The sequence below is a fragment of the Antechinus flavipes genome, chromosome 1, assembly GCF_016432865.1.
Source record: "Antechinus flavipes isolate AdamAnt ecotype Samford, QLD, Australia chromosome 1, AdamAnt_v2, whole genome shotgun sequence".
Lineage (NCBI taxonomy): Eukaryota > Metazoa > Chordata > Mammalia > Dasyuromorphia > Dasyuridae > Antechinus > Antechinus flavipes.
Genome location: NC_067398.1, coordinates 345,113,299 through 345,133,656, shown reverse-complemented (window position 1 = coordinate 345,133,656; position 20,358 = coordinate 345,113,299). Strand labels below are relative to the sequence as shown.

Here is a 20,358-nt window from a genome sequence, read left to right as displayed (position 1 = left end):
TATTCCCTAGTCTGCTCCTTGAACAACAGGACTGAAGAGCTGGCGTTGTATTTGAAATGACATCTCCAGAGTAATAATAACAGGATTGTATCTTCCCCACTTCACAGCCATATCACAGATATTCTTGCCATGTTCCTTCTTCCCTGAAATATACTTATCTGCTTCTAACTTTTTTTACATTCCCTAGAGGCCCAAGGCTCAGTTATCTTAACTGATCATCAGCAACCTTGGGATATTCTGCCACAGGTCAGACACAAATACTAAGAACATTTGGGGTAGCTCCTCTAACTTTGCACATCTCACATTTCTTTAGAGATAATTCAATTCTGCTTTACTCATGGAGCACAGGACCTTCTCTGATGAGGGCACAGCATACTGGACTGACCTGTACCAGTGTCTCCCATGTCATATAATCAGTTTTAAAGTTGAGAGACCTTGAGAGTGTCCTTGTATTGTTTTTTCTGACCACCTTGTGAGACTGACATCTTAGGTAACAGCCATAAAAAAATGAGGTATTTATTTAATATCTTCTTATCTAATATCTTTAATATCTACCGTTATTCTGAGTGACCTGTTATTTCATCAACATGGGTAGTCCCTAAAGTGATTGGCTTAGCACAATGCTTGATACAGAGTAAGAATTTAATAAATGTTCTGACTGATTCATTTAGCAACCCATTCATACTTGATAATCCTATGTGACTTTTAAGTTCAACACAAAGGATCCACTCCATTTACCTGAGGCCTTCTTTGCATTCTCTGAACATTACCGAGCTACCACTGGAGGACACAGACTGTTTACTAGTTACATCTCACTTTCTCACAACATGACTAGCCTATTGTTTTTTTTCTAATTATAGATTTCTTTGATCATATCCTTGATAATACTTCAACACAATTCCTTGTTGATCATATGTTGTGGCTTATTCTCCTCTTCTCCATTGTTCTTTGGGGCATTCTCAATTTTAACTCTTCAGAGACTTGTGTTCCATGTCTTGCAGTATGTGATGAAACCATTAAAAGGATAAAGTCTTTGTGTCAGAGAAAAGTCATTAAAAGATCTTTGTAATTGCCCAGTGGCAATCTAGCCCTCAATCTCTCTTTTATTAACGTTGCATTTTTTTTTATAGGATATAAACTCTTTTATATCCTCCAGATGTTCAGGGCGATACAGCAGCACATTGGGTGATATAGAAGTGTGTAGGCAGTGGTTGGGGAGGGGTTAATGATGGTCTGGATAGAGTAAAAGTGAAAAGTTTCATAAATTCCCTTTTTAGTCTTTCTCCTGAGTTGATTTGCACATTGCTGGGGTCGTCGTGAGAGTTAAAAATTTTTTTCTCACCTCCCCTCAACTCATGTCCTTTTCATTTTTTTTGTTAAATGAAATCCCTGAGATTTCTGCTAAACAAAATCCCTGAGATTTTTGCTAAACAGGAGCGTGGTAGGGTTGCAATGGAATTTTGGACTTATTGTAACAAAGAGTTTATTCTGAGAGAGTATGAGCAATAGCCAAATAAAGGAAATTATGGACTTCTCCATTTGGGTCTATAACACAAGAGAGTTAATCAGTTGTTGGGACTGTCCACTGTGGGCAAACTTTAGCTGCATAGCTGCTGATGACCAGAAGATGGCAGGAGAAACTAATTCAACAGAAATACTAGTGAGTGATTTTGTGGAGAAAAAGCTCAATTGGAAAGTGTGTGATATCTCCAGAAGGAGGCTATTGGCAGTTCTGCAGGAGAACAAGCATCCGTATCTGAGGTGTGAGTTGCTCTAGCATTCCCTGATCATATATGTCCCACGCAGACTTCCTCTACACCTGTAGGACAGTGTGCCCTTGTATGGATGGATAATGTCTTATCACATATTCTGCTATGTTGTGTAACTAAAAAGCTCTTGCTTTGATCTAATGTGTCTTATAGTTGATATAAACATTTCAATGGGGACTGAGTGTGTTCTAACCTGTAATGTGCCTTGAACCAAGGGTGATTTCAGAAGAGGTCATGGGAAAATGTGCACTGATGGGTACTAAGCCAATACCTGCCAATGACATGTTAGGTTGATTAGTGAAAGGATTTGAAATACTTTTATCAGTTTTTTAAAAAAGGTTTCTCTTTCCCCTTCTTATGTACAAAGCAATTTCTAAGCTTCTAGATCAATGAGTGAGTTGGCTTGGATTTCTGACCTCCTTCCCTGACACAACAGCAACACAGACAGTTGTGCTTTGCCAGACTTCCTTTCCAGCTTTACCTTTAAATTCTTGTAATTTAGAACTAAATATCAGAGTGAGAGGGAGTGTAGATTGGTTCACAAAAAAAGGAAGGAAGCAAGATTATTTTAGAACAAAAGAACAGTATTATTAATAAATAAGAGAAACATGATCATAGAAACATGGAATTTCAGGAAAGGAAGGGATCTTAGTCAGAATTTCATAAATTTTAAGTTCCGAGAAGGAGGGGACCATGTTTAGTTTTTATACCTACCTCCACATCCCACCCCACCCCCCACTGTTCATGACATAGAATAGATATTTAATAAATGTTGGTTGAATTATCTTATGTAATCTGTTGATTTTATAGATGAAGATTAAGAGGACCCAGGAAAGTAAATAATATTCCATGTTACAGTAGTATTTTTCTGTAAAGACTAAAACTCCCTCATCCTTCTTTACCTCCTTTACCAGCCCTCTTCTCCTTTCCTCTCTTCTCTTTTCTCCTGTGCACATGCAGAACCATACCCTTACCTGTGGGTACTCTGCCCAAAGGGATGTAAATTTTGATTACTGAAATCTTGAAAGATAACTTTGATAATGTGGGGTTCACAGGCTAGATTTCTTTCTTGAGGAACGTGCCTTAAACTCAGATCCCTCAGGTTCTCACTGATTGCCCAACAATAGATTCCAGCCAATGTCCCACCTGCTCATTCTTTGGGCCCTGCTAGGTAGAATATAAATAACAACTATTTTTGGTTAAAAATCCGGAGAGTCTTCCCTTCCCAGACTGATTTTTTTTAAAACGAGGTAAAAGAAGTCATTCTCTGCTGCATTTCTTACTTAATCACTGAATAGGTAAGACCTTAGTCAAACTGAGACCTGGGGAAGACCTTAGCTTAAAAAGGCCAAGATCTCCCACTGCATCCAGGACCATCTCCAGCTGTTCTGATCTCTAGCTGGCCACTGGATCCAGATGGCTCTGGAGGGGAAAGTGAGGCAGGTGACCTTGCACAGCCCTTCCTCACTTAAATCCAATTCACTTGCAAGCCTTCCTGAGGCCATGGCCTTCTTCAAGAAATAAGAACAAACAAAAACAAAACCAAGGCAGAGAGAATGCTAGAATCAGCTCATACAGACTTGCCAGAATCAATTATTAATTTTTCTTTTTTCTTTTTCTTCCCTGATGCAATTGGGATTAAGTGACTTGCCCAAGATCACACAGCTAGGAACTGTTAAGTGTCTGAGAGCAGATTTGACTTTAGGTCCTCCTGCCTACAGGGCTGGTGCTCTATCCACCTAGCTGCCCCCAATTATTAAATTTTCAATGTGAACATTTATTTACACCTCATAAACCTGATACAAATCAAGGCTTATTGTTCTGTTGATTGTCTAGACTTAAGAAAGCAATGAAGAAAATGTTCAATAATGAGATTAAATTACAAAATGCCTTGCTAGAAAGCCAATTGTTAAACATTTGCCAGCATACCTGGAAAACCAGTTGTTAACCATTTACCAGCACACTTGTGAATCTAGGTCTTCTGATTCCTTGACTCCTACTCTTTCCAGTACATCAGCACTAATGGAAGGCTTACTCTGGGGACAAGAATTCTGAGCAACCTAGAAACAATCTCATTTAACTTAACACCCACTTGACTTTTAAATTTTAGGGACTAAAAAACTGCTGGCTCATTCTATGTCCTGGACTGATTTGGGGGAGCCAGACTATGTCAATAAATTCTCTTTCCTTCATCTTAAGCCTCTTATCTGCAATAACAACTCCAACAGCTAATTTAACTTTTTTATGCTATAGATCCCTGTCTAGTCTGGAGAAGTCTGTAGACATTGTGGATTTCCTTTGATTTGGTTGCTTTCAAATTCTTTCTCCCCCCTCCAAAAAAAAATTACCCATTTATTGTTGGACTATGGGCTACGGATATTTGATGAGAAATTTTTACTGGTTTTTCAATTCCTTCAATTTTCTGCTGGCAAATTATCCATTAAATGTTTGTGGGTACGTTTTACCATATACATATTAGTACAGTAGTGATTCAAATTTCAATTTATTAAACACCTACTATATGCAAGGCACATGCTAAGTGCTAGAGATAGAAATAAGAAAAAGAGAAATGTCCCTGCCCTCAATGAGATTACAATATAAAGAGGGAAGACAACATATAAAAAGGAAGCTAAAAAGAGGTATCTGGCTTAAGAGCATTGTAGGCAACGTAGACTTTGCTATGTAGGCAAACCAAGCAGAGATACTGATGGAAAATGGAGTAGTACATATATAATTTATAAACTGGTAATTATACTTTAAGTTTATTCTGTGGAGAGGGGTTCATGATTTTAAAAGTCTGGAGACCACTGGATTAGACTTTTATAACCCCTTTGGGCTTTACATGTCTGATCTTGATGATAAGATTTGTCACCAAATTATGAGGTTGGAGCAGCAATTTCTAGTACAAAATACTAGGCACAAGGAGCAAGGCAGATGTGAAAAATTCACAATGATGTTCTCTTTGCCAAAAGGTACCTTTACTTACGAGAAGCGGTTATAGACAAAGTGAAGAGGTAAAATAGATACCAGGAGTGGTAAATATGAAATAGATTTGGGAGAACATAATAGTTAGCAAAGAAAAAGGATTTTAACATTTAACAAGGGAAGAGACAAGTTCCCTAGTGGAACTCACAATTAACCAGGAGAAAGAAGAATACGCCAAGAGTAGGGACTATGCCATTGACTGACAAGGTAAATCGGTAGAGGAGGTTAACATCCTTAAAGAATTAGCTATAAGAAAAAGAGACCATGAGGTAGAACATAGTGGGCCAAAGAGGATTTTAGAAAGGATGGTGTGGGCCATGGGCAGAATTATAAGGGAAATTTCATCTGGGGGGGGGGGGAGGGTTGACATCATCACTTAGCTTTCTGATTGGATATAGTAAGGTGGGGTCTCCCAAGACCTCCACAGAGGTATGGCTGAAAGGCTGAACTAGTTCCCATCAGTGCCCATCCATGCTTGCCTCAAATAGTAATGTTATCAGTGCTTCAGACTTTCTCTGCCAACCCCACCTAGTGACCTAAGATGTCATCATTGGGATGCCACTGTTCCAATTGGATCTACTACAAATTTATATTATACAATCTCAAGTGGGGTCTTATTGCTGTTGCTGGGCAGTCCAATTATACTTCTCTTATAAATTCCCTATCCCACTCTTGTTGTTAAAAAAATTTTCATTCCTCTTCAAACTGCCCTTGGCTTGCCCTCCCCCTACTCTCTGAATGGAAAATCTTGCCTTATTTTACAGGAAAAATTGGGGCCGTTTGCCGTGTCTTCTCTCTTCTCCCCTCTTCCTTGCTGTTTATCTTTCAGATGCCTTTTTACCACTTATTATTTCTTTCTTTTCATCCTTTCATCCCTATCTCACATAATGAAGAGATCATACTTCTTATTAAGTCTAATGCTTCTATTAAAATTATCCCATCATTCAACAGATTTTTCCCTCAGTCATCTCCACTCTTTGACCCAGTCCCTCCCTGCCCAGGGGCTCATAATCTAATATCTACAAATATGTCCATATCTGCCCCATCCTGGAAAAACCCTGACTTGATCCTTCCATCCCACTGTTGTTTTATCTCTTCTGCCTTTTATAGCTAACTCCTCAGAAAGTTTGTCTATACTATAAGTCCTTTAATTTCCTTTCTTATCTTTTTTTAAATTTTAATTTTTTCAATAATATTTTATTTTTCCAAATACATTAAAGATAGTTTTCAACATTCATTTTTGTAAAATTTTGTTCTAGATTTTTCTCCCTCAAGGCACCAAGCAATCTGACATAGATTAAATATGTGCAATCCTTTTAAATATTTGTTCGTATTTGTCATATTGTGCAAGAAAAAATCAAACGTCTGTCATTCCACTAAAATCGCCATTACCAGTGATCTCTGTTGCTAAATGCAGTGCCCCTTTCTCAGTATTTATTCTCCTTGACTTTTATGCAGCCTTTTATACTGCTGATCACTCTGTCCTGCATGATATTTCTTCCTATGATTTTAGAAATATCTTCTGGCTTCTCTCCTGTCTATCTGACTGCTTCTTCTCTGTCCTGCTGAGTCCAAGGCCCTTCTGGAGACTTCTAGTAGCAGCAAGATTCTGTGATCAACTATGACAGACTTAACTCTTCTTGGCAATACAATGATCCAAGACAAATCCAATAGACTTGGGATGGAAAATGCCACCCATACTTGGTCTCAGCAGGAAAAACACGAGAATGGTCAAGAATAGAGCCTAGATTCTTTATTCTGGCCCAGTCTTGATCTTAGTGCAGGAAGCATGAGAGTCACCATGAGGCTGGTCAAAGATAGAATGTCTATCTTCCAGCCCTTCTTAGCCCTTATTGTAATTACATCATTACAGTACACTGAGTATGTATGAACTGGAGAACCATTCCATCACTATGCTAAATACTGAGTATATATGTGAACTAGAGAACCATTATCTCATCAATTCCACTGAGTTAACACCTTGTTTCAAGTATACTTCTCCAGAGTTCTGGCCCTCTACATCTGACTTTTTACTTTACTTTTAGTTTAGCTAAAAGTTTTTTAGTTTAGTTCAGTCATCAGTTAAATATTATTGTTCTTTCTGGAAAAGGCATGTTAGCTGATTGCCTTACTAATCAACTCACCATCACTTCTACTTCCCAGACCAAAATTGTCTTCATTGATCACCACTCTCCTATTATGTGTTCTTTCCCATGGTTCTTTGAAGGCAATGGATATTTTACTTGTTTCTCCAGTATTTTGCGATTAATACTAGTGGATACTAACATGATGATAAATTGATAGATTTCTCCAGTTGCTTTGATTCCATATATAAACTAGTATTTGTAAAGCAAAAAATACTTGTTTAATATAGCAATTTAGCCTTTGCTTGAAGACAGTAAGAGGAGTCCACTACTTTCTTAACCAGTCCCATTCCATTTTTGAATCACTCTAGTTTTGGAGTTTTTCCTTCCATCAAACCCTCTGTCTAAAATAGAACTTGTGATTTTTTTCTCACAACTCTTTTTCTGAGTTCTTTTTCTAGTAATGTGCACCCTTATCCTTTTAGTGACCTCAGTATGCAAGCACAGTGTTATCTTCATCTAATTACCTTCCCTCACCTCTCATAGACACTAATGTGAAAAATCAGTTGGCAAATCTTTTCTATCCATACCCTTCTCCCTATGTACATATGCCAACATAATTTAGCTCTTATCGCCTCTTGCCTTAACTTTTGCAACAGATTCCTAATAGGTCTCCCTTTCCAATATACCTTTAACTCAAACGTAATTTTCCTAAAGCAAAGGTGTGACCATATCATTCCTCTACTTAATTTCAGTGACTCCCTATTAATTCTAGGATCAAATATAAGTGCCTTTAACACTTAAAGGCCCTTCAAAATGTGATCCCAACCTAACTTTCCAGCTATTTTACATTATTCCCGTTCTCATACTCTGGTAGAGTCAAACTGGCCATTTCATTGTTGTCACCCGTGTCCCTCCATCTTGTTTATATACCTTTATGCTAGTATCCAACATGAGTTAGAAGGCACTTTCATTTCCTTGCCCCTTCTTAGCATCCCTTATTTCCTCCTAATCTCAGCTCAAACACTTTCTACATAAAACCTTTCCTGATGTTCTCAATACCTCTCAAATTGCCTCACTTTATGGACACCTACACTTATGTACCCTTTGTCTCTCTTAGTAGAATGAGGTCTTCGAAAGGATGGTTTCGTTTGTCTGTGTTCCCTGCACCTAGCACATGTGTTGGCATAAAGTGCTTATTTTTTTTTTTTCCTTTTGTGAGACAACTGGGGTTAAGTGCCATGTGATCACAGAAGATACTTCTAAAATCATAGGAAAAAATATCATGCAGGACATTGTTAGGTGTCTGAGGCTGGATTTGAACTGAGATCCTCCTGATTTCCAGGACTGGTGCTTTATCCATTGCACCATCTAGTTGCCCCAGAGTTGTGCTTTTTAAGAGCTTGCTAGTGATCAATTTGCCCGTTTGCACTCTCCACCCATTGTTCATACTTCTGCTCTTTGGGGAAAAACAATTCTCTGAATTATTGTCATTTCTAGTTTTAAAGTCTTATTCTTTCTAATAACTGGAAGGGTTTTAACCATTATGGTTATCCTTATTTGGAAACTCTTAGCCTATCAATATCTTTCCTAGAATGTGGGCAGGAGAGTATAGGATTACTATTTTTCTGCTTCTCTTAATGTAGACTCAAATTACATTAGCTTTTGGAGTTGCCACTTCACAGTATTGACTCCTACTGAGCTTATAGTTTACTGAACAAATTCCCCAGATCTTTTTCAAACTGTCTAACCAGATCTACACAACCATACACAGGTGAAGTTAATTTTTTGAGTCTATTTCTTTGAATTCTGTGTCTATCATTCAATCTTTATACTTCTTTGTGTCAATGTGCAAATTTGATAAGGATATAGCTTTTTCAGATCATTAAAAAAAAGTTTAGCAGTTCAGATTTCTGAGACCTTCCTAGATGATATCTAACCATTAATGACTAGAGTCTAGCCCTTGACCAATTCTGAATCCATTTAGTTCAACTATCATTTTAGCCAAGTTTCATCATTTTCACAGGAATAGCATGAAATATTTGCACAGAACCTTGTACAGTGTTGCAATTCCCTCTCTTGCCCCTCCCTACTTTCAACTTAAAGCTCTTTGGATCATCTGGGATTTGAATAATTATGAAAGGAGTGTTTCAAAAAGAGACTTGCCTCTCTGGATCTCAGCTTAAAATATGTAGGTATGGCAGGCTTCTGATCAGGGAGAGAAGTAAACCTAACATGAACAAGAAAGAATGAATTCCCACATCTGGCTCTTTTTGAATTCCTTGCTTTTAATTAATAGTGTGATAAAAACAATTCCTAATCATTAGCAATATTTCAGAGTTCCTTATATCCCTTAACTCCTTTGTGTACATAAGCAGTTATTTTCTGCATTTCTTCTCAACACCTTGTACTTCTAATTAAATTATAATGGACAACCAAGAAATAACCTTAAACTCAAAAAATATTTCAGGATCTGCTTGTATGACATGTAGAAGTAAACTCCTTCTGGTTGAAATGGTCCTTACCCTAATTTTATGCAGGAGGAAAAACACCCTTATCACTTGTTTTAGTCTTTCATACACTTTTTAATAGGTCAGTGATTCCAGTACAGGTTCTGCTTGTCAATCACATTCCTGATTATTGGAAGCTCTTGGATCAAGCCCTATATTATAACTACTCAAAACTGACAAAAATAAAGCTTCCTATCTAGTGAGAGGACCACTGATTTGAAAGTGACAGGGATTTTTAATCCAAACCACCATTATTTTACAGGTGAGGAACTTAAAGCCTTGAGAGGTCATACAAAGGAGGTGGCAGACAGTCTTTTTACTTGCCAATTAAGACAACTTGAACCGTATCTATTTCTAGAGGACTTAATCATACAATAACAGAGGAGAAATAAACTGGTATTTTCCATTCTTTCTATGACCTAATCTATAATAAAATAATACCATTTTCCTTCATGTTTTAATTTGATATATTCTAATCTTTCATTTTATACAAAGATCTGGTTTTTATAAGTTTCCCATAATTCTTTAAAGATTGAATTAAAACTCTGTAAGAGAATACATCTTTAGTTATTATTAAAGCATGATAGAGGCACTCATACAATTTTCTGATAAATGACATTTAAATTTGCCTGCTGTTACAAGGTACTCTGAAACTATTATTATCAAAGGATCATAGGCTTAAGAGTTGCCTGGACAAAACAAAGTATTATTAAGTACCTATTATGTGCCAGAAATTATCTTACAAGTGCTACTGATGAAAATGCTAGAAAGCCAAATAGGCCTTACCCTCAAAAAGCTTACATTCTAATTGAAGCTAACACTACAAAAGAGAGCTAGAGTTGAAAACAATGCTAAGTGGGGAGAGAGGACAGCAAGGTAGTAGCATGGAGGCCCTGTTTGGAGGAGATTCAGTGAAAACTTATTTGAGCCCTGAAAAATGGGGAAGGAGTCAGAATGCAGGCAATCTAGTTTAGAAATAAGATTAAATGAACTCTGGATTTGAAGTCAAAATCTTGTTCAAAATTTAGCTGTCCTTCCTATTATATATATGTCCTCATTTCTGTAGGTCTCAATTTCCTCATCTATAAAATGAAGTTGTACTAGATGGATATTAAAGTGTTTTCCAACTTTGAAACTTAAAAGAGGTCTTACACTCTATTATCTTGATCAGTTCCTTCATTCTTTCAGATAAATTGGGGCCCAAAAGGATTGGTTTATTTGATAAAAGTCAGCCCACACACAAAAAAATTTTTTTTCCCCGCTGAGGTAATTGGGGTTAAGTGACTTGCACAGGGTCACACAGCCAGGGAGTGTTGTGTCCGAGTCTTCCTGACTTCAGGGCTGGTCCTCTATCTGCTGCGCCACCTAGCTGCCCCAGCCCACACAAGTTTAAAGGAGAAGATCTATAATTGGATACTTTGCTCCCAAAACAAGGCTCTCCACTAGCAGGTGCTATGATTTTATTGGGGTGTGTATTTTCTCCATTAGTTGGTCTAATGGCATTGGTAGCTGGAAAAAAGTCAGCAAGTTTGTGTCAGGTCTGAATTCTGCTAACAATTTTCAAGAACTTGGGACTAACCATTGAGCCACGAAGACACTCAGTAGTACACGTAGGTAGAAGGCTTAAAATATGTTTAAAATCGAATAGTGTAGTGATGCTGAGATGGAGCTTCTAGACTAGAATAACCATTTATTTTCTTTTGAAGTTCTGTGATGTATTTTTATTATATTAGACTATTATATTAGTTTTAAAATTTTACTAAGGAATAAATAACACATTGATCTCTTGACAACATAATGATTTCATTACACCTTTTAGAATTTTGATGAATATGGACCCAATTTTTTTTTTCACATCTTAGTGACTTATTTCTGTCAAAATCACATCCACTTACATTTAATCTATTGTTTGATTATTAAGCTAGAAAAATGGGATTGATCAATGCTGAAATGTACATGTCATTATTATTTACAATGGCAATAAACAGTATTGGCAAGACCATCTATGGTTGAAGAGGCAATTCTATTGTAATAACTGGGGAAGACAGCATAAGCAAACAAAACTAATTGCTGGACTTACATGCTTATTTATAACAAAATTTCTCTAGCAGTTAAAAGTACTTGTAGGATGCTGCTATAACAATAAATATGCATATTTATGGATTATAAAAAGGTACTTCATTAAGAGTCTTTTTGGAATTAATTCTTCTAATCATAAATTTAAAATGAGTTTTGAAAATAAGGGGAAAAAAAAAAAAAGAGTATAAAATAAAGAACTCATGTTCCACACAACATATCACAAGTGTCCTTCACATTAACTTTCTTTATGGTTTTTCTGACTGTGGGGGAAAGAAAGGATCATTTCAATATATATAATTACATGTTAGATTTACAACAGGCATTCAACTTCATATATGATTTAACTTCAAGATGAGGAAGGAAACAGGCCCAAAGAAGATAAGCTGTTCCCAGGCATGCAGTTTGGCCTGGATCCTAGTCTTCCAACTCCCACATTGAGTGCTCTTTGTACTTCACCAGTTATGGCATATAGAGAATGCTGGCCCATTATATATCTATATTCAACTACTTGTTGTACTTCAAACAACTAAGTTTGATCATTATGAGCTTGTTGGGTACATAAAACTCAAGTTTCCAATTCATGATGGGACGGTTCAAATGAAAATTTTTTACATTGAACAGCCAATCATCTATTGATAAATCTCTCTGAAGAGAGATCTCTGAATCTTGGATAAGAGTCATAAACTACATAATTTCATTAGGGCCATATTAAAATCTTAGGGAAGCAAGATTTTGTTCTGTGGCAAAGCTTGTCATGGATCTGTTAATACTATCGTTAATCATATGAAATAATTTGTTCCAGCTTGAAAATAGTAAATTTTGATAAATTTATTGGTAGACTAAAGAGAAAATAATTTAAATGTTGGCAATTAAATCTTTAGCTTTTATGTTGATCTACTCCTTAGAAACTTTGCATTTCCACAGAGTAATAATTATACAAAACTATTTTGTAATTACTATGAAATCACTTCAAACAAAAAAAATAATTTAGGGGTTACCCAAATTACAGCAAGTAAAACATGCAAATTAGATACTAAATTGTGATAAACTCATTAATACAGAATGGTTAAGAGAATGAGCATATGATTAATTGAATATTCACATTAGGATTTCTAATTTGCAAAAAATTAGAAAGCAAAATTGACAAAATATGTGTATATATGCATATATAATTGGATCTTTCTGCACCAGTGGAGTGTACTCACACCAATGAGATGATGGATCCATCAAAATACTGAGAATTACAAAATAAATTATGGTTGAGACTTTTTTAGAGTATGAATAGGAATTTATTATATTTATTAAAGTTTTCATTTAAAGTCCTATATACATTGAATTTCAAAAAAATATACAGCACTAGAAAATTTGGTATGTTAGAAATCGGGTGACTCAATATGAGGGGATTTTTTTGTTGCTCATTAGTTCAGAAAATGTTCAAACAATTTAGTATGTTGCCATGGGCATGCTCTGAAAACAAAGAAAAAAATTATCTTAAAGTGCTGTTCCTTTTGTTTCCCTTATGGCCAATTAATTTTCTTCTGGCCAGAATAAAATGACCAATATTTCAGAGTTGAAATGATGACTTCATTTATTTAAATACAAAAGTCAAGTAATACTCCCTCATTGAATTTTGCAAAATACCATTAACTTGATTACTCAAAGTTATGGAGATGAGCCAAGTAATACAAATATGAAAAGATCATTTTGTTTTGATTTGCATCATAGAATTTGGGGGTGGGAATGATATTCACCTTCCTAACTAGTTCCTTATAGCTATTAAAATTAATGTACACAACTGGACATACAGTAACAAGGGGAGATGGAGAGCAGAAACTCAAAAGCATACTGAAATATCAAAGGAAAAGCTAGATTAGAATTCACATGGACACATGAGAAGTGACTATATACTGATAAACATTTCATTTGTCAAACATGTTAAAAATAGCTAATCTGAGAGTATTTAAATATCATGTCCTATCTTCTTTTGATTCAAAACTTCCCATGGTAGTCTTCAAGTATTACTGAACTATTAAAAAAAAAAAAAAAAAACCACAAATTCAACAACTTCTTTTCTAGAGTAGTTTTTCTTTCAAATAAGTATGCTTATATGGTACTATCTGCCATATATAGAATTTAAAAGTAGACATCTATGAAGCCACACATGCAGCAAACTGATTGTCGGCCTTCATCATATTTTGTGTTCTAACAAAACCATGGCTAGTTAATTCTCATGTGCTAATCATAATTACTTAAGCTGGTCAAAGACACAAGAATCCAAATGATTATTCACATAAGGACATTAAAATTTTTAAAGAAAAGATTATAAAGGAGTCAAATAGTGGATCTATTTTAAATAGGACCTACAGCCCTGACATTCCACTTACAACTGCAGATTAACCTGAATTAAGTGCAAAATTTCTACAAGAGAACTGAAAATACATTTGAACCTGTCTGCACCTTCAAGAGATGTAGGAAGGGCAAAACAGAAAAGTTCACCCATAGAACTCTAGAGCTGGAAAAGGGCAGATAAGCTGAGGATTGAATCCAACCGTATTATTGAGGAAACTGAGGCAGACAGGTGAAGAAGTATCCATGGTTATTCAGTTAATTTGTGGATGAATCTAAACTAGAAATTGATTCTCAACTTCTTGTTTAGTGTTTTTCCCCTGTTATACTGTTCAGCCTCTCAAAAAATTTGAGGCAGCCTCAAATCTAAAATCAAATAACAAAATCAGGCCTAAATAATAAAACAAAAATTCAGAAATCTCCAGAAATCTAATTTTGAAAACATTCCAGGAATACTATGAACTAGAAATAGAATATTGGGTGAATGCCAATTCTTGAGTTTTAATATAACTTGACCTAGATAGTATAGACCAAACAGAACCACTAAAGTGTCAGTTCTAACATATAATGAATTTAACTCATTAAATGAATTTAAGTTTTTATTTGCGTATTTCACTGTAGTGCTGTGACAACAAAATGACACCTGTGTACCAGAGCATACATCAACAATCCGATGTCACTTTCATTACACCACTGCTAAAATATTTAGCTTTTTGAAGGTGACATAAGCAGATAAGATGGCCATATCAAATAATTTTCTGGGTTTTTCTTTGATAAAAATCTTACTTTTTTTGTCCAATAAATATTTTATCAACCTTACTTTAACAGCCTGAAAAGTATTGGGGCATGAGGGAGGAAATCACTGAACTGTGTTATAGTGAAATAGTTGCTAGAATAACCTCACAGGCACCAATAAGAGAAAATTCCATCATAATTAAGGGCTAATTATTGGTGTTAGTCCACACTGATAAAGTTCTTTGAAAATATGTTAGCCCACTTAAATGTGAAAATGCCCTTTCAACATGCACAAAAGAAAATGTTCAGAAAGTTATTTTTTGGCCTTGCTATGTCAAAAGTCAATTGTACAAAGATCTACGCAATAAACCTAAAATGATAGTTTTTAAAGTCCGTCTATTAAAAACAAAAATGTCATGCACTTTTATTATCAATTATGCAGATGCTTTAAAACTGTTGCAAGACCATACGGTATATATTAGCTTTTATACTGCTAATGCACAACTAACAGCAAACTTGATTAGAATAACAGAAATCTGTCTTAATTACACCTTTATATCACACTAAAGAGACAAATGCCACAAGATCTGCAGAAATATTCATTTCTGAGCACTTAAATGGCAGGTAACTTTTTTTGTGTTGTAATCCTTCACATATAGAACAACAACAAAAGAAACAAACAAACAAAAAAAAATTCTGCAGTCTCACTTTACAAAAAAAAGTTCTGCTGTAAAATATTAAGGGGAGAGGGGAGCTGTATATTACCTATAACACAAAGTAACTTACAACTAGTGTCAAAGAGCAAACAAAACCTCTAAATAAAAATATCAAAATACATGTAGCAACAGAAGCACGGATGCTGCATTAAATACAGTTAAGATTTAAGAAGACAATGCATTAGTTAATAAAAGACACAGAGATGGGGGGAATCTCTAACAAGTAGCTAGTAAAGTAAGAGTAAAATAATGGCAAAAATCTGAACTAAACTTATTTTACCAGCCCTCCCCCTTATTTTGAGTACAAATATTTTTGGTGTCTTTCCATTCATAAAATACCTAACACTGTACATTCGTTAAAAGTTTTTAAATTCACAGAAACACCTGGTTCTTTCCATAAAATTAACCCTCTAACTTTTTGAAAAGCATTTCAAAGTAGACATTATTATGAATGAAAAACAGCCAACAACTGGGCACACCGTTTTTTTTTTTTTTTTTTTTTTTTAACACTGAAGATTTACAAAAACTTTTTAAAAGTTATCATAATCTTTTTTGTCTTTTTTTCCTTCAGCTTCAAATCCATCGACTCCATCACTGTCCCTTCTTCGTTTTCTGTTGTTGTGGATATTGAAGCGCTGGTTCATTTGAGGCAAAGGATCCATACCTAGAACTTTGTGTATCTGACGGAATGCAAGGAGTCTCAGAGCAAACTGTTAAGAGAAAGAGCCATTGTGGAGTGCAGTTGAAGAAAGAAAAAAAACAAACAAACAACCTAAACATTACTAAAAAACCCAACTCCTCCCCTCCCCCCTCTGCAAAGTACCACTACTTCTTCCAAACCCATCAAGTTTCAAAGGCTAGCATATTTATATATTTAAGAAAAAATATCACCCAAATAATTTATTCAATCAGATTTGGTTAAACCCCAATATTAACTTTACTATGGAAATATTTTAAAAATATCAGATTACTTGCTGTCTTGGGAAGGGAGAAAAATTTGGAATGCAAGTCTTACAAAAATGAATGTTAAAAACTTCATATTTACATGTATTTGGAAAATAAAATACTACTGAAAATTAAAAAATGAAATAGAAAAAATGTATTTACTAAAAAAAATGCCCATATATTAACTTTACATGTATAAATAAAAAATTTATTTTTCATTAAAAAAAAAAACCATCAATACTATACTTCCATGGTTTCATTAACAAATAACTATGTATAAAACCAATGCTCTACTGCTTCATGCCTAGGTTAAACTGTCAAATTCATTATAGACATGTTTCGAATGATTTTGTTGAATATTAGTACTGGATATTAAAACTATTAAAACTGGATTTTGGACTATAAAAACCAATCTCATTTATTACTAAAAACATATTTGAAAATTCAACAGCCTTCCATTCCAATATTTGACGACCTTCATTCTGAACAAATCTGTTTTTCCTAATCAGTTTTTTCCTGCCATTGTTTAAGATATTTTTGCTTCGTTTTTTCAAGGCAATGGAAAACACTTAGCACCTGCTTAGCTTCTTTTTACTAGGCTAGATAAAATAATTTCTCTTGATATTACTTCAAAATTATGATTTTACAGTCTAATTTGTGACACTCCTTTCTAATTTGCAATTTAAATAAAATTGAATTAAATTCAAATTTAAAAAAATCATCATTTTCAATAGTATTTTATTTTTCCAAATACATGTAAAGGTCAACATTCATTTTTGTAAAGACTTTTGTGCCTGTTTGTAGTGGCTAGAAACTGGAAATTGAATGGATGCCCATCAATTGGAGAATGATTAGGTAAATTGTGGTATATGAATGTTATGGAGTATTATTGTTCTGTAAGAAATGACCAGCAGGATGACTACAGAGAGGCTTGGAGAAACTTACATGAACTGATGCTAAGTGAAATGAGCAGAACCAGGAGATCATTATATACCTCAACAACGATACGGTATGAGGATGTATTCTGATGGAAGTGGATTTCTTTGACAAAGAGACCTAACTGAGTTTCAATTGATCAATGATGGTCAGAAGCAGCTACACCCAAAGAAAGAATACCAGGAAATGAATGTAAACTATTTGCATTTTTGTTTTTCTTCCCGGGTTATTTATACCTTCTGAATCCAATTCTCCCTGTGCAACAAGAGAACTGTTCGGTTCTGCACACATATATTGTATCTAGGATATACTGCAACATATTTAATATATATAAGACTGCTTGCCATCTGGGGGAGGGGATGGAGGGAGAGAGGGGAAAAATCGCAACAGAATTGAGTGCAAGGGATAATGTTGTAAAAAAATTACCCTGGCATGGGTTCTGTCAATAAAAAGTTATAAAATTAAAAAAAAAAAAAAAAAGATTTTTGCGTTCCAAATTTTTTTCCCTTCTTCCCCAAGGCAGCAAGGAATCTGACATTGAACAAAAATTCTAACTAAAATCGTAAGCTGATTTATCTCTTCTTCCTACATGCTATACAAGTAGTATCATATTCAAACAGAAAGAAGAGAAGTGGGGGGAAGAGAAAAAGTGAGAAGGGAATATAAACTGCATGTAAATATCCTTTCATATATTGATATTTCTGTTATCTTAGAATAACTTGGAAAACTACGTATTTTATTATATTTCAATTTGTTTACAAAACACTTCTCAATATCATTTTAATATGGTTTGGCATCTTAATAAGTTTGACACCTCTGTGCTACACTTATTTAATCACAGCAGTCCAGCTAAATTTAGCAGATTAGAAAATTAGAGCTAATCTTTAAACTTGAAATAACAGGTTTATTAATATGTGTCTTTATAAAACTGTCACATGAGTGAAAATCCTGTCCAATTTTAAGAATAAAATCTATTGAAAAGGTACTATATGAAATTCCCTATTAAGCACAAAACATATACCCTTATCCTGTGTAAGAAAACTTTTAAGTCTTATGAATACTGTAATGGGAAGAGCTCATTCTAAAAACCTAGAGTCTGTAACAAGTAAAATACAAAATTTAAGCTCCTTTTTTTTTTTTTTTTTAAATGACAAATAATCTCAAATTGGACAACCTAAGGTTACTTACCTAGGATCACCCAGAACCAGGAAGAATTTTAGGAGACTATTTAATGCCACTTCATTTTACTAATGGTATTTCACATCTTAAAACAGATCTATATTATATTCCATCCAAGTGATTAATATCCAATGATCTTCCCAATGCCAGTGAAAGAGCAGAATTCCCTAGGATAATCTAATAGTACAATAGCATGGGGTAGAAGGCAATTTCAATTGGATTTGGGAGTGAAAAAAACCTAGGCTAAATGCCAGCTCAGATATTTACAAGCTATGTGATCCTGATCCCTTACAGTTAGTTAGCTGTAAAACTTCCATTTTAAGAGATATTAATATTACCTGAGCACTAGAAGTAATATCTTCCCGTTGTTGGTCAGTCATTGTAGCCAGTGTATCAAATGGGTCCTTTTCACAGGGATCTAGAAGTCCAGGACCACCTGTAGAACATTACCATTAAATATATTCATTACCTTTTAAAAATTATTCAGTCCTCTAAGATTATAGCTGTAAGATTATATTCAGCTATAAGATTTTTTAAAAAAATTGATTAAATGTAACTTGCCTTTAAGAATAATTCCTGAAGAAATGCACTCAAAAACTCTTCTCAATGCATCCCCAGGACTCTGAGGTCCAGAAGCACTACTGATTGCTTTCTCTACTAGTAACTCCATAGCCTAAAAAAAATTTTAATGTTGTTTTAATAGTGAACCCTCAAAAAATTGCAATGCTGTTTTACTGAAGCTAGTGAGAATACAATTTTGTCAGTAAAAAATGAAAGGTTCTAGAAGAGTGAAACTAAACCAGTAAAAAGAAAACATAAGCATCAACTTATATTCTAAACTCATTGCAGTTTGCATTTACAAAAGTAAATAAAATTTTGAAATCATTTGTGGCCACTATTTATAAAATAAATTAGCATTCACATTACCAAAAACAAGAGGTGAAACTCGAGATTCAACAGAGAATATATAGAAAAATAAAAGACAAAAAGATGAGATATGAATTGTGACCTAAGTTGGTTGAAGAAATACCCACATGAGAAGATCACAGATCCATTCATAAGTTTAAGTATAGTCAAAGTACATGAAATTTTTCAAATTTTAAAGGCTCAAATTATTTCATCTAAGTAGCTTTTGAAGGACTCAAGCACATTTTCATAATGTAATATTCTGATCCTTTTAAGTTAAAGATTATAGGTTTCCCCCCTTATTGTTTATAAACAACAAAACCGTAATTTTTATTTGAGGCACAACTAGATCTATGATCTTGCTCTCCTAGTAGCAACTATAAATGCCCATCTTAGAAATGATCTTTTATGCCTTAATTTTTAATAAATTACTTTTCCAAAAAGTAAGTGACCAGTACTACTAAATGAGGTAAATGAAGAAGCTCAGTGGATAGAATGTGAAGTCTTTCTTCCCCTGAACACTTGACTGATGTGCAAAGTTCTTCTGCATATCTATGCATATTTGTAACAAGTTCTATTTTTTTCCTTGATTTCTCATTGGGTAGAGGAATGAATGAGGAGAATTTAAAATGGAAAAAAAAAAGTTAAATTTTAAAAAGTATGTGCAAAACAACAGTTAAATGAAATACATAACAGCAAACAATGGGAAACAATCCAAATGTCCCAATTATAGTTCTCTTAATATAATAATACACTGCCATTTTAAGTGACAAAAATAATATACAGAAAAGAGAACAGCTTCAAATCTGGAAAAAGCTTATATCTACCTTGATTTTATAGATGAAATTATAACCCTACACAAAGAGATTGTCTTGCCCATTTAGGAAGAAGTAAAGCACAAATTTAACAATAAACTCTCAAGTACTTGACATCCAAATCTAATGTTGTTTTGCATTGCATCATAGTTTCTCAAATGATAATTCATAATATCTAATTCAATTAAATCTACTAATAAATATCTACTTCCTATTTGTTAGACACTGGAACACAAAGACAAAAACCAAATAAGGCCTGCCCTTGGAGAACTCTAAGAAGTAAAATGGAAAGTTCACAGTGTCACCACAATTACGTAAAAATATGTTTGTACAAGAAAATAGTAACAGATTAA

The 20,358-nt window shown here is 34.4% G+C and overlaps 1 protein-coding gene across 1 annotated transcript in view; it reads right to left on the bottom strand.

The window, feature by feature from the left end:
- Positions 1 to 14,359: 14,359 nt before the first annotated feature.
- The window catches only part of ZFR (zinc finger RNA binding protein), a 69,107-nt gene continuing 63,108 nt past the window's right edge, over positions 14,360 to 20,358 (bottom strand). The window contains exons 18-20 of the mRNA XM_051969551.1: positions 18,846 to 18,957; positions 18,623 to 18,720; positions 14,360 to 15,934 (exon numbers count right to left, since the gene is read on the bottom strand). Coding sequence (XP_051825511.1) covers positions 15,755 to 15,934; positions 18,623 to 18,720; positions 18,846 to 18,957 — 390 coding nt within the window. The 3' untranslated portion in view covers positions 14,360 to 15,754. The remainder of the gene's footprint in view (positions 15,935 to 18,622; positions 18,721 to 18,845; positions 18,958 to 20,358) is intronic.